Source organism: Synchiropus splendidus, chromosome 5 (assembly GCF_027744825.2).
Source record: "Synchiropus splendidus isolate RoL2022-P1 chromosome 5, RoL_Sspl_1.0, whole genome shotgun sequence".
Taxonomy (NCBI): Eukaryota; Metazoa; Chordata; class Actinopteri; order Syngnathiformes; family Callionymidae; genus Synchiropus; species Synchiropus splendidus.
Window position 1 is genome coordinate 10,503,000 of NC_071338.1, and position 14,881 is coordinate 10,517,880.

General features: G+C 42.9%; 3 protein-coding genes across 3 annotated transcripts in view; 1 reads left to right on the forward strand and 2 right to left on the reverse strand.

Annotated features, from left to right (window-relative positions):
- The first annotated feature begins 5,495 nt into the window (after nt 1-5,495).
- The window catches only part of LOC128759482 (neurexophilin-1-like), a 48,728-nt gene continuing 39,342 nt past the window's right edge, over nt 5,496-14,881 (forward strand). The window contains exon 1 of the mRNA XM_053866474.1: nt 5,496-5,679. The gene's annotated coding sequence lies outside the window, so the exon portion shown is untranslated. The remainder of the gene's footprint in view (nt 5,680-14,881) is intronic.
- Nucleotides 8,142-9,323, reverse strand: LOC128759483 (uromodulin-like). Its single transcript, XM_053866476.1, has 3 exons — nt 9,155-9,323; nt 8,991-9,081; nt 8,142-8,913 (listed from the first exon to the last, which is right to left on the reverse strand). Exons 1-3 carry the CDS (start codon nt 9,278-9,280, stop codon nt 8,819-8,821), a joined length of 312 nt encoding a protein of 103 aa, XP_053722451.1. The 5' UTR covers nt 9,281-9,323; the 3' UTR covers nt 8,142-8,818.
- The window catches only part of LOC128759478 (IgGFc-binding protein-like), a 29,987-nt gene continuing 24,486 nt past the window's right edge, over nt 9,381-14,881 (reverse strand). The window contains exons 47-58 of the mRNA XM_053866470.1: nt 14,324-14,870; nt 13,651-14,249; nt 13,408-13,565; nt 12,877-13,277; nt 12,594-12,790; nt 11,681-12,076; nt 11,309-11,592; nt 10,926-11,203; nt 10,732-10,851; nt 10,153-10,337; nt 9,910-10,070; nt 9,381-9,636 (exon numbers count right to left, since the gene is read on the reverse strand). Of these exons, the coding sequence (XP_053722445.1) occupies nt 9,381-9,636; nt 9,910-10,070; nt 10,153-10,337; nt 10,732-10,851; nt 10,926-11,203; nt 11,309-11,592; nt 11,681-12,076; nt 12,594-12,790; nt 12,877-13,277; nt 13,408-13,565; nt 13,651-14,249; nt 14,324-14,870 (3,582 nt within the window). The remainder of the gene's footprint in view (nt 9,637-9,909; nt 10,071-10,152; nt 10,338-10,731; nt 10,852-10,925; nt 11,204-11,308; nt 11,593-11,680; nt 12,077-12,593; nt 12,791-12,876; nt 13,278-13,407; nt 13,566-13,650; nt 14,250-14,323; nt 14,871-14,881) is intronic.

The following is a 14,881-nucleotide window of genomic DNA, read 5'->3' on the forward strand; positions in this document are numbered from 1 at the left end:
TGTTGTAGGAACAGCTGACACTCCAGCCACATGAGGTCTAGCATTGTCTTGCATTAGGGCCAACCACACCAGCATATGGTCTCACGAGGGGTCTGAAGATCCTAGATCTCTGGGTGCCTAATGGGGGTCAGACTACCTCTGTCGAGCACATGCAGGGCTGTGCAGCCCATCAAAGAAATGCCACCCCACACCATTACTGACCCACTGCCAAACCAGTCACGCTGGAGCATGTTGCAGTCGGCAGAAGGTTCTCCACGGCGTCTCCGGACTCTGTCACGGCTGTCACTTGTGCTCAGTGTGAACCTGCTTTCATCTGTGAAGAGCACAGGGCGCCAGTGGCCAATCTGCCAATCTTGGTGTTCTCTAGCAAATGCCAAACGTCCTGCACCGTGATGGGCTGTAAGCACAACGCCCACCTGTGGACGTTGGGCTCTCATCCCACCCTCAAGGAGTCTGTTTCTGACTGTTTGAGCAGACACATGCACATGTGTGGCCTGCTGGAGCTCATTTTGCAGCGCTCCTCCTGTTCCTCCTTCCACAAAGAAGGAGGTAGCGCTCCTGCTGCTGGGTTGTTGCCCTCCCACGGCCTCCTCCACGTCTCCTGATGTACCGGCCTGTCTCCTGTAGCGCCTCCATCCTTGTGTGGGTTGTAGACTCAGTCTCGTGCCACTGGAGTGAAATCATCGCCAGCATTCAAAAGTGACCAAAACATCAGCCAGAAAGCATCGGAACTGAGAAGTGGTCTGAGGTCACCGCCTGCAGAACCACTCCTTTATTAGGTGTGTCTTGCCAGTTGCCTATCATTTCCACCTGTTGTCTATTCCACTTGCACAACAGCATGTGAAATTGTGAATAAGTGTTTCTTTCTAAATGGACAGTTTGATTTCACAGAAGTGTGGTTGACTTGGAGTTACATTGTGTTGTTTAAGTCTTCCCTTTATTTTTTGAGCAGTGTAGAAAATACTGTAATCCTAAGTGGTAAATCCAACACTGAGAATTAGTGGTTCAAAATTAGGAATTAGTGATAAACTAACCAAACTGGTTTGAGGCATGCCGCTTCGATTTTCAAATAGAATTTAAAAAATGTTTGGATGTTTAAAAACAAGAAGTGGACAGTGAAGTTGAATTATTGAAGGCCATAATTAGAACTATGTTGTCAAAATCAGTCATAAATAAGCAATAAAAAATGTCACCAAAAATGGGTAAATACATATTTCAACAAGTATCAGCAAAGTTTTTAGACGGAAATCCAATTTTCACCTTCTTCACACCTCAAACTAACCATCTGTGAATCATTTCACGGACATAAATAGCTATCAGAGATTCTGATCAAAGCCGTGGTGCCATAGAACTCCACTCCATCACTAAAAGACAAAAGAAAACCAGAATGTATAGTATGAGGAAGACAGTCTATTTTTATCCATTTTTTTCTTCCCCGACACCTTGTTTCGATGATTCATTTTATTCACTTCGTGTCAAGACAAAACTGTGGGAACTGGACCTCTCTCTGGCACCATGTTTTCAGAATGAAGTGTGATGTCTACACAGTCAGTGACGATTTGGGCAGCAATGTTACGTGCTGGTGTTGGTCCGTTATGTTTCTTTAAAGGCCACTGCCAACCCAGCATCTAACCAGGTTATGTCAGGGCACTCTACGCCATATACATATATATTGTTGCCAGCTGAAAGACAAAGTTGTGTCCCCACCAATCCCTAAATCAAATCTACTCATTTGGGGTCGCCAAACCAGGAGGGAGGCACAAACGGAGGTGAGGAAATACTGTGATGCCAAGTGAGAAAATCACATGGAGCAGAACAAGCAGGCACCAGAAAGAAACGAACAATTTATGAAAGGAAAAAAACGCGACGATGAATAACACCGCGGTATAATAATCAAAATCAGACACAAGATGGCGGCAAAACCCAAAATTCCAATATTAAATGCTACGAAACTGACAGCTGAATGTTTTGGATCACGTTATTTCACGATAGTATGCCATTATTTCATGATTGAGTATCATGTTATTTCATGATAGTATACCATTATTTCATGAGTCAGTATCATGTTATTTCATGATAGTATACCATTATTTCATGATCCAGTATCATGTTATTTCATGATAGTATACAATTATTTCATGATTCAATATCATGTTATTTCATGATAGTATACCATTATTTCATGATTCAGTATCACGTTATTTCATGATACTGGGTGCACTTGAGTGGTGCCTGGATGACTAGGAGGACCAGCTGGCCACAGTTAAAGTGATGGTAAAGGTGGATACTCCAGATAGCGGACACACACTGGAAGTTCTTGTGCATTGCTTCTCTGGCAGAAATAAAGCCAAGTGACGTCTACACTCACCTGGAGGTAACATGCATTTTCCTCCTAAAGCACTCACAGAGCATGAGGAATTCCAGTTGTCCGCACTGAGGGTGGCAGCTCCAGGCTGGGCTTCGCACACTTTGGAGAACACTGGTTACATGTAGGTAACCTCACGTAAGCAAGAGAGAACAGGAGCAGAGAGTAAAACATCCCACAGACAAGGGGGTCATGGCACATCCTCTGATTTGAGTGGGAAGAACTCAAACACTGCAAGAAAGTATCTCAAAAGTTGAGGGGTCAAGACTGAAAACTCCACATCATTCCTCTCCCTCAGGATAAATAGAAATAATGTGGCATCGCTGAGAGGAGTCGTGATGTGAAAAACCTGCTCTTTCCTCTCCAGGAAGAGCAGGAGCTGAATTCGCCTCATCCACTCAGCAGTAGGCTCCATACCAGACCACTGGGAGACTTAAAGCCAGGAGGGATGTAGCTCTGTGACGCGAGAATTCCAGGATCTAGCTGAGTGCAGACTACCACTCAGGGGGCTGGATGAGCTGGGTCTAGGAGGAGGGGGAGAATATCAAGAGGAAAATGTGCCTGGTTGCCCCACCTGAGGGGACGCCAGGCCCAGTACACTGCTCAATCTCCTCGTTGATGTCAGGCAAGGAGGTAGGCGCAGGTGTGGATGTGGACCATTATCTACAGATTACTTTCATTTTACTTTCATGACATGGTACTTTAAAATGATTTTCAAAATGCTGATCAACTGGCCACATTCAGGGACACTGGCCGCACCTTTCAGCAAGAAAAAAGAAGGAAGAAACGCAAGCTTAACAGTACAAAGACTCGCGCAACAACAACTCCTGAATGAAATAAAACAGGACAGAACATTCTGTTCCAATTTGGAGAATTAATCTAATGTACATACAATATGCACAATGAAGTGTCCACCCTTGTATGACGTGGAAATCTGACATGTATTAGTTGTTAGAAAAGTCTTATTAATAATATCATTATGAATCATAATGGTCCACAAACAACGTAATTCTTCTTAGCAAACACAACTTTCCTTACAAGACAATGTTTAGATATTTGTCTAAGTAATACCTATCTCAAATTGTAAAAAAAAAAAAAAAAAAAAAAACTCAAGAAAAGCTCAGGTCTATGGGGTTAAACGGAGATTTCTTTAAGTGTGTTCACAAAGCACACGCGACGTGTTGCAATGGAAGATGCAAAACTCAAGTTTTCTCATCCACTTTACACCTGCCAAAACCCCGTTTCGTCACAAAAATGAGTAAATGGGGTCCAAAGGGTCTTACTTCAGTGTGACCGTATATACCGTGGGAGATTGACTGCTGAACTCACAGCTTTTGTTGTTTTGTTTTTAAACCACAAAGGCTGAAGCAGCAGCAGAGTAAGATTTGGTCGGTGTTCTTGCCACACCATCTTCCAGATGAACCTTTATAGTGCACATACACTATGTTTCGTGGAATTATTTAACATGACAGAGCGACTTTGGAGGCTGGTTTGGATTTACGAATGTTGTATAGTTGCCATATTAAATTTAAAATGGCTGAGCGGCGCATCGAGTCATGTGACCAGCACAACTCGATGTGTGTTTTATTGTGCTTCATAAAACACAACGTGAAATCAAATAACCATTTTTTAAAAATGATATTTAATGTCATAATTAGGGCTGGACGATTCTGGTAAAAATGATCATCGAGATCATTTTGATTCATATCATAATCACGATTATTCAACGATTTAATGTTTTGCTGTCATTTAGCTTTCAGACTTCATCGGACAATGTATGTACAATGAATGTAGGTTAATGTTTCTCGATAGAAACTCCAATCTGTAAGGTCTGGCTTTAGAGGACAGTGGAGACGAGAAAATGTTTGGAGTTGAGCGGCAAGTTGACTGGGATGCATAGATCTCTCTGTGGTTCTGATGTTGTAAGATGTGATTTCACGTTCCATAGTTTTCCATTTTTAGTCATTTTTCATGAGATCATTGGAGAAGTCACCCGTTAAATTATAAAACTTCCACATCTGAGCGTCTGCTCCTCGGAGGTTCTGACGCTGAATACCATGCAGTCGAGAAGTCAAGAAGTCGAGGAGACGGGTGTCCGGCTAAATAATCGCATCAGGGTGATTATCACGCTTTAATAATCAGAGGCAGACATAATCGTAATCCCGATCAAAAATCGATTAACTGACCAGCCCAAGTCGCAATGGTGTAAAGCGCCTCTTCCTAACGGCTCACGCGTCTAGGAGGAACTCATAACGCTGCTGTGCTGCCGTCTGCTGTCCGTATCAAGTCATTACCTTTATTTATTTATTTTTTTATTTTTTTAAAGACAAACATTTTTTTAATTGAGTTTCTGACTTAATGCTATCCACATTCAAACATCCAGTAAAACAAAAATCAGTTGGCCATAAAAAGTTAAATTATAGCAGTTGTAATAGATATAGAATAGAGGTAATAGATAACAAAATACAAAAAATATTATCAGACTAGATTACATTAGATTAGGTAGCCTTTATTAGGTTATAATAATAATAATAATAATAAGCAAACTAAAGTAATGAAATGTGCACTAGTATAGTATTGTAAGTGTATTCTTTCCTTCTCATTTCCATTTCCTTCCTCCATGAAGAATAGGTTGTGTCCTTTTCTATTCTGAATTTAGTTCACACCCTATCTAGCATTTTTTTTTATTTATTTATTTATTTTTTTATATTGGTAAAAGATTTATCTCGCAACCACTGAGCAAAGCTTGTCCCAGTCGAACTATACAAGGTCGTTGCTGTACATTTCTCAGCTTGTAAAAAACACAAATTCCTTCTACTTGGGAATCTGTGAATTATCTGGATCATCGTTCTCATCCTGACGATTGCAGCTCAGTTGACTCGGTTATGCTCGTTACTATGGTAACTCCGAGAACTCAACGGGCAAAGCAGTGGTACTGTAGGTCTTGCTCCTTGGGCCAAAACACACCGTGCTACTGGAGTCGACGTACCAGAGGGCTGACTCAATAGATCCTTCTCGGAGTCGGCCACTGTCTTTAGGTGTATCTGTAACCCTCTAGAAAAGAGGGCTTAAAACTGTTCTGCAATACCTTTCAAATAGTGCAATGTCACTTTAAGAGTGAAGGCAGTCAGGGACATTAGCTCCGCCCCTACGCAGTGATTGACAGGTACAGGGGTAACAGCGGCGTTTTTGAAAGTACTTACATAACTTAAAGCAGGTATTACGTCTACTCCTTTAAGTACCAGCGGTAGAAAACACCGTCGAAGTGACCAGGAGCTGGGGAAAGTCACTGCTTTCTACTTTTAACTACCTTGGTAAGCTAACGATAACCACGATGCTAATAGACTGACCGTGAATTGCTGTGTCACCTGCACAGCCATGGACGTTATTTTGCACATGAAGAGCACAAAATAAGTTATTGTCAATGAAGAAACATTGTTCTAGTACCTCAAAGAGCTGCAGTAGTTTTAAGTAGCAATTGAACACGTTGTGTGCTGTGCAGTTCATATATATATATATATATATATATATATATATATATATATATATATATATATATATATATATATATATATATATATTAATTTGTTATACATTAATTAGTATGTGGTTAAACATGTTTTATTGCAAAATGATAAATTGCTGAATTATGTCTGTTTAATTTATACATGCCTTGATAAGAGAATATTAATGTAATAATAGCTTTTTGTGATTAGAGGGGGGAGACCTAGCGATCCGTCAACGTCGGCTATGGTGACCGTTGTAATAGTAAAACAGTGATGGGGAATTTAACAATTAAGTCACAATGAGGCATGGAAAATGTGTGACTCCGGATCTGTCACTTTTTCTTCAAATTTTTTATCCACCGGCACAAGAGTTATGAACTTGACCTATGTAGGGCCCTATGATTTCCGTGATCATGGAATCGCGGACGGAATGGAGGAATTACCCCCCCCCCAACTTGCGCTGTCTTCGCCAACTACGCTTCCCACAAGTATTTCAGCAACATATGTCTGCGCTGCAAAAGATCCGTGGCACAAACGACTTTGTTGTTGTGGATTGAGACGACTGATGCAAGAGATTGTAGCGTCCTGAACATTGTAAGTTGGTAAGTCAATGCAGCTCAGTGTTCTCATACGTTGCAGTTTAAACAACGCAATTTTGCTGTAATATCTTCTTGCTTTTCTTTTTTTACACTTGTAAAAAATAATGCTAGTACAGCAATAAAGCATTACATTGCTTTGCTTTGTTTCGATGAATTAAAGTCAATTGTGTAAACTACTGTTTTCTTCTTTAATCACAGGAGTTGTACGCCAATACTTTCTTGTGGATGTTGTCTTCACGGCTAGATGCAACTACGCAACCGTTTCCCAAGCTGTGCTAACCTCCCTACACAGCAGTGGTCCGGATTGGAATGATACATGGGCAGTGGTCACAGATAATGCCTCCTACTATATGAAGGCATACAGGGAAGTCTTTAAAGGGTTGATGCCAAATATTGTCCAAGTCACTTGCCTCTACCATATCATCAATCTGGTCAGCGAGACATGGCAGCATTTCCAATATTTATCTGATTCTACCTCACTTGTGGCATGGATGAGATCTGTGTTCTTCAAGAAACCTGCCAGAAAGCGAAGGTGGGTTCCCTTCGACAGGAAGTTTGTAAATGCGAAGGATCCTCCTGAGGCTGTGTGTACTAGATGGATTAGCTGGTTTGGGGCTGTCACCCTAAAGCTGACCTTCATTTCCGATGCCTGCTCCAAATGAATGACAGCCCTGGCAATCCTTGAAGGAACCCACAAACCCACAGCTGTATTAGTGGAGAATGTCATGGTGGATCTTGGGCCCTGCCTTGTTAATGGAACAGCAAAAACACATGGTTTTGGGCCCTAGACAGGCGACCTGCTGAGGAAAATGGTGTTTAAAAGGACGGACATTGTGTTGGACAATCTCCATGAAGCCTTTCATCTGGCTTTCACTAACTTCTCCAGACATTGGGATACACATCCAGCCAGAGATGAGTACAGGATGACCCGTGTCTGTGATGCCAGACAGGCTCCATCCATGGAAAAGCAGGTCGAAGCACACTCAAGACTGAAGCCCATGGCTCACCCATCAGCAGAGCTCAGTGCAGCGTGTTTCTCAAGACCCCCTGCCCACGGACTTGGAGCTAGCAAACTACTGAAGAGCAATGATTGCATCTTATTTCCCACTTAGCACAGTTGATTGTGAACAGAACTTTAGCAAATTCAAAACCCTGCTCACAGACAAGAGACGCTCACTGAACAAAACACGAAGAGACTGGCAATCATGTATTTCAATGGTGATATCAGTGATACATGAATGTGGTGAACCTGACAAAGACCCGTGAAAGGACTAACTGGTCCTGCATACATTATGTTTGTGTGATGACAAGCAAAGTTTGTATTGTGACCTAATTAAATTTAAGGCAATTTAATTTCAATTTGTGTGCATTTAAAGTCATTTATATTTGAAAGAGATGCGCCGTTCCACATTTTGGACTTCCGATCCGATCCTGATACTTGAATTTGGATTTCTGCTGGTACCAATATTCCTCCGATCTGATACCAGAGCTCAGTTTACTGTTTCTTTGAACATTGTTGATTGTGCATTCATTAGAGGAGGCAACTAGAGGTCAGTGTAAGACCACAGAAGGAACTATGAAATCCTGACAACAGTAAAAACATCCTGAAAAGAAATGTGCAACTCTGAAGGTTTCACATCAGCATGTGATATTTATTAAGTCCAACACCGACATATGGAGAAAGTGAAGTGATACAAGATACTGCTTCATTTGATCAGCAACACATCATATACTTGCTCTTTAAAGACACACACTGCATTTGTGAATTGCAAACATCCAAATCGCAGTTCGTTCACACGCCTGTCTCATGCTCTCGCACTCCTGTTTTGTTCTGTCAGCCAACTCCACTGCTCCACTTTACATCTACTTTGGGTTCCAACTGACTCATAACTAAGTTCGAATGCATTCTGCTCAAAGCTCACATGCTAAATGGCTTCATGTTTTCAGCTGAAGTCTCTAAGGCACGTCTCTTGCCTCTCACAGAAAATCCATTCCACAGTTTGCAGTGAACTTGCAGAGCAGCTGACTGTGAAGAGATTTCAATTACAATTCCTGATACGTCGAAATATAAATATAGAGCCCGATGTTGTCAGTCCCATCCCTAAACATATAACATATTAGTTATACCAAAAGTATCTCAGGATAAAGAAATAGACAGTTAACATAATAAAACCCCACAATGCAGACAGTTTGCTTTTCAGCCCAACCCATAACACAATGTAGTTTACAGTGACACAAAGTAATTGACGGGTAAATTTCATTAGTTTCTCATTTTACACACACCATCTTTTGACATAGATATTGCAGGAGTAGTTAGAAACAAGTTTTGAGTGAGTAAGTTCACAACATCACATTAAAGTTTTGACAGCCAGCATGGTGGCCACCAGCAGCATCGTCAGTGGGCTGAAGTGACTGGAAGCGTTGCTCTTCAGAACTTGTCGTCCTGAAAGAAAAGACACACTAAGTCACCCACAAAACGCAGAACAACACCAAAACATTTGAAATGTTATTGTAGCATACGAGATCGTGTCTTGAGAGGTCCAAGTGAGATGCCTGAAGCCTCAAGAAGCAATTCTCTTCTAACTCTGTTGTGGTGGCCGGGATAGCAGTGCTGCAGGGAACCAAGAAGGGTCTGACTCAGCACAGACTTTCACACACAAACACAGAAGTTGGATTAAACTTACGGCATCGCAGTTTCCCTCACTCAGAAGACACAGGTGCATTCGGCAGTGCAGGTAAATGGAGTCAGCGTCGGTGAAGGTAAACATCCTGAAAGAAAATCGTGTTGCAGTAGAGAGACCGCTCTGCATCAGTTCGACGGTACCATCAGCCGGGTTTGGACACCTGAGATATATGAAAGGTGGTTAGTGTGACACCCGTCCAAACTGATGATGGTGGAAAACAAAGTATTTACTCGTCTACAATGAGGTCCCAGCGGATGGGGTAGTCAGCCTGGTTGACCGGGGTGGCCCAGCATGAGTCCAGAACGGTTGCGAGTTGGCGTGCATCCACTCCTTCAGTTCGCACCTCAACAAAAAGTCTCTCGTTGAGCTGCATCTCAATGTTCTCCGCAGAGGTGACTGGATTCCAGAATGTAGCATCCCGGTAAGGGATCATCCGGACCCGGTACTGTCCTTGGCCCCGTGGAAGCTTCTTGTTGATCACGCTTCAGAAAAACAAAAAAATGTCAACCACATGACATACCAAATTGTTAGTGTTCTATGATAATTTGCAAATTTGGTACTATGCTATTTATCTTCTTTTTAAATAAGTAGTTTGTATGGGAGTGATGTATAACTTAAGGATTATTATTAGACATAGGGGCACATGACTGAATGACATTCTTTGTATTCTACGAAGAGTGAAACAACAACTACACAGTCTGCTGGTGATGAAGGCACCAGAGTTTTGAAATGCCTCTCGCTGGTTGTACTCTCACCTCTCCACTGGGTTAATGCCCACTGACATGGAGAGGGCCTGGCTCAGCGGGTATTCACAGCAGAAGTGCAGACGGATGCCCCTTTCACGACTGATCACAGCATCAAGAGGCAGTGAATCACTTTGGATGGTGTTCTTATAGATGAAGTGGGTTCCATTGCTCTGGAAGTACAAGTATGACATCTCAAAACCACAGAGACAGGATGAATATTTGGCAGGAATTGTGAAGGTCTTTTGTTTGTACCCTCAAAGTTGTCCCGCAGATTTGATCATCATTGTTGTAGTTGAACACCAGTCGTCCGTCCTGGATGGTTCCGTTGCAGGAGGCATCGCGGAGGTGAAGGGAACTGGAGTGATAGCCAGCTTCAAACAGCTGACAGCGAGACACAGACATGGTGCCTGAACTGCTGTCACATGTGATTGTCGAATCTGTGAAGGAGAAAATCAGATGAAGTTTTAGTCATTTTGTGCCCAAAGGTATTATAGTTGCCACCATTTCTGATATTTATCATCTGCTGTAGATTCTGAAGTACAACGTAAACTGGGAGGAAGTGAGATTAAACTCATTGAGGTATATATATATATATATATATATATATATATATATATATATATATATATATATATATATATATATATATATATATATATATATATATATTCATTCCTATCATCTATGTCCTCTGTGCCACTATGTGATTAATTGTGCATATAAGTTATGAACCAAATTAAAATGAGAAAAAGGTAGATTACATTGAAGGAAAGACTGCTTGGAATCTATTAACAAGGATCTGAAACACAGAATACAATAGATCCTTCTCACCGAAGCTCTCGTTGCTGGCTCGATGGTGGTCGTCATCACAGAAGCAGCCATAAACACCATCCTTCTCACCACACCATTCAAACTCTGTGCAGTCCAGGTGCTCACAAGGATCAGTCTCATCTGGGGGCAGGTGAACAGGTCAGTAATAGACGTATCAAGCACCAATATGGCACCTCTTCACTCTGAGAACGTACCACACATCAAAGGTGTGCGCCAGTCTTCGATTTCTGATCCTGAAACTGAACAAGTAGCTTCGTAGGAGGAGACAACCGAACACAACATGTTGTTGGCAGGAGTGTAGAGACACAGGTCATGGACACAGGCGTTGTAGAATGTGGCAGGGTCGGAGTGATGGTGGCAATCTCTGAAGGGACCAGTGGTGTTGGTGATGACACTGCAGAGCTGAGAGTACTCTTCAATGTTGCTGCAGTCATCTAGACCGCCACCACTCCTGTCGTCAGTAGATCCGCATCTGAATGTGACAAAAGACATTGCTCAGGTTTTGAATATACATGATAAGCTTATCAAACATTGTGCTGTACTGAGAGCAATTGCAAGTCTGAAAAAGGCAACACACCTTGGCAGACTTGTTGCAGCCTTCCAACTGTCTCCAAATTCATTGTCGTTTGCCGCAAGATTTCCATTGGGCATCGCTTTGTCGTCTGCAGTGACACCGTTGAAGTTACCGCACATTCCTGTGACTCTGTTTTTACGGTTTTGGCCAACTCGGACGATCAAAGTACTGCGGCCATCGAATTGCACTCTGAGGTCAACTGCATCGACTACGATGTATCTTCCCTGTCTGATGACTCTGGCAAGATTCCCCACGGTGACGGGAGGATTTACAGCAACGTCATTGACCTGGAAGTTGACAGTCAGGGTCAGAAATGTAATAATGGTCACACCTAAAGTAATGTACAGGGTGGCAACTAAAGCAAGAAACAGCTACCTTCAGATGTCTGTTGGCTCTAATACTGATGTATGCACTCTCTCCTCCGTTGGACAAGACAACATCAACAGTGGAAACAAATGATACACGGTTGTTGCGACGGTGCTTGTTGGTGGCAAGAATCTTGAAATGTGTCTCATTGTTCCTGTGGCTCAAACTCTCAGAGATGACATATGAGCAAGTGCCTTGGAAATGAGACACAGCCCCATCAAAGGAGAAGTAGTGTGGATCTCCCCACACGATGCAAGCAGCCATTGAGTCGTAACAGCCCAGAACACCATCTTGGATGGCACACTCTTGGGCAGGAGTGCATGACTCAGGTGAGCAGCGCAAATCATTTGGAGCATGGCACTCGCAGTGTTGAGTGCATCCATTCGTCCAAAACGTGTCACCAGCCTGATGAAAGAATGAATATGACGTCACTTTGAGTAGAACAATCACCAAAATTGTTTCCCCAAATTCAATCAAATGATCCTTCAAGTGAACCAGTCAGTAGATTTTCTGAAGGTTAAAGTCGGCTTCCCTTCCATTGTCAACAATACGTTGTCACCCACCGTTAATCTTCAAATCAATTGTTTTGAGGAAAGGAACTTTCGATTAATTGCTGCTATTTTAATTCTCAATTTGAATATATATTTTGTTTTTATCATCAGCTGCTACAACTACTTCAGTGTTTCTTTCTGTAATTCAGGAAACAAACTTGTTTAATCTGCATGTACATGTGAAAACATTTATACAATTGTAGGTGATAGTGAATCGAGGGAGACATAGATATATTGGTACTGCTCATTTTTCCCATTAAAAATAACTCGTTCTGTCATCACAAGTGGCATTAACCACAGAGGTTTTAGTATTTGTTTCAGTTGTTGATAAATAATTTAGCGACTGCACTTGATGTGAGACTATAACTTACATTATAGTAGAATCCATCGTACTGGCAACCGCATCTTTCAACTGGAACACAGTCTCTTCCGCTCTTCAGGAAGCCATCATTGCAGAAACAGCCTTCTGAGCAAACTTGTGTGCAGGTGGCATCAGTACTGCTGGCGCAGGTGTGGGCACAGTCCGTACCGCAGAGCTCATAATGGCTGTTTGCGGGACAGTCCATTCCTGGATTAAAAAGAGGGGCATATGTGGTCTATATTTGACTAGTACTCAAATATTGTAGTCATATTTAATCATAAGAGATGACTCACGGCAGGGGGTGTCCTGGCGCCACGGGTAAACTCGTACATTGGCAGACTGGCATGCACTGACATATGCCTCAAAGGCTCTGCACAGTTGATCACCACCTTCATTTCCAGATATGCAGACATCAAACACACAGTCATTAAAGAATGGTGTTGGGTCCACCTCCTCATGGCAAAAGCTGAATGGACCATCAGCCGCCCGAATCAGTTGACATTGGGCCTGAGATGGTGCCACATTGTTGCATCGTGGACAGGAGGCTCCACAGCCATCACTACAGGTGTCATTGCTTGGTACTTTCCAGGATGTCCCAAACTCAGATGGACTTCTGACACTCATTCCTGAAGGACTCTGGAAGTCATCCCTTGGATTTCCATTGAAGTTTCCACAGAGTCCTCCCATTTGGCCACTAATAGAAGCAAACAGAGGGACTCCTCATTAAACCATACTGCTGTGTTTTGGATATACACTATATGATCACATGACATGGTTCTCTACTCATCTAAAGCAAAAATAAGGGAATTCAAGACTAGTTTTACCTGTAGATGGAAGGCACAGAGATGGTCACAGTACTCCATCCATCATACGTAACCGTTAGTCCAAAGTCAGTGTCAATGAATGTACGGCGTCCACTTGTATAGATGGACACTCTGCCACTGTTTAGCAGTATTGGCATGTTCTGGGTGACGCCGTTGACCTAAGTTGGGGAGACAGATATGCGACTGGTTACGGCTGGTGATGGAGATCTTTACACCAAGGTTATGGATTAAGGTATGACTTACCTGAACCATACCCCTCCTTGATCTTGAAATATGTACTTCAAAACCCCACACGGTCACAAAAACATCCGATGTGATTGACACAGGACGTGTGCGCCATTGTTCATTTTTAGCCTCCACCAAAAATGTGTGAAGACCCTGGGTGATGTTGATAGGTTTTGCCAGAACATAGCGACACGTTCCTTGGAAATCGTAACGCTTGCCATCAAAAGTGCGGTAGTGTGGGTCACCAGAGGCAGAGCATATACCATGAGGATTTGGATGGCAGCCATATCGACCATCCACCACTCCACAGGACTCTTGTGGCCCACAGGAGGCGCTTGTGCAGTGGACCATTCCTGTTGTGCCATTGCAGGTACAAGAACGCTGACATTCCTCACCATCCCAGAATTGTTCACCTCCTTCTCGATAGTACCCTTGGTGGTAGCAGCCACACGAAGGGGGTCGCACGCACTCATCACCATTGAGGACAAAGCCATCGTCACACTGGCAACCCTCTTGACACACATTGTCACAAGAATACGGGAAGGACAGGCTGGGGCAGGCAGAAGGGCAGGAAGATCCACAGGATTCATAGTGGCTGTTGGCTGGGCATATTTGTTCTACGGGAAAAAAAACAATGAGTAAAAGAGCAATTCTTTTATGAATGGTTGCTACAATGTCACACATGGCTTACCACAGTTGGTTGCATTCCTCCAGGGTCCAAGATCAATCCCTCTTTGCTGGCACATTAGGACATAATCTCTGAAAACCTCACACACAGTTGTTTCTGGATCAGCAGATGAGCGGAGAATGTCCCTACATGTTTGCACCTGCGGGACTGGGTCAATGGACCTCCAGCATTGTGTGAATGGGCCTTGTGGTGAGGCAAGGATGCTGCAGTTTGCATTGGAATTTGGATTTGGTGTTGTGTTAACATTGTCTACACAGTGAGCAGCCAATGAGCCATCACGCCAACTGTCCCCAAACTCCACAGGACTGTTTACCAGGTTCCCATTTGGTGTTTGGAATTCATCACTCTGATTTCCATTGAAGTTTCCACAGAGTCCACCAAGGGTTCCATTGTAGATACCTGGAGCTTTAATTCGCACAAAGTGAGGCCAGACGGTCTGCACTGTCACACCAAAGGAGGTGTGCAGAATGATACTGTGTACGCTGCTGTGGTAGATCTGGATTCTGCTGTTGGGGAGGCTGAATGGTAATCGGACAAACTGACCATCAACCTGCAAGGACA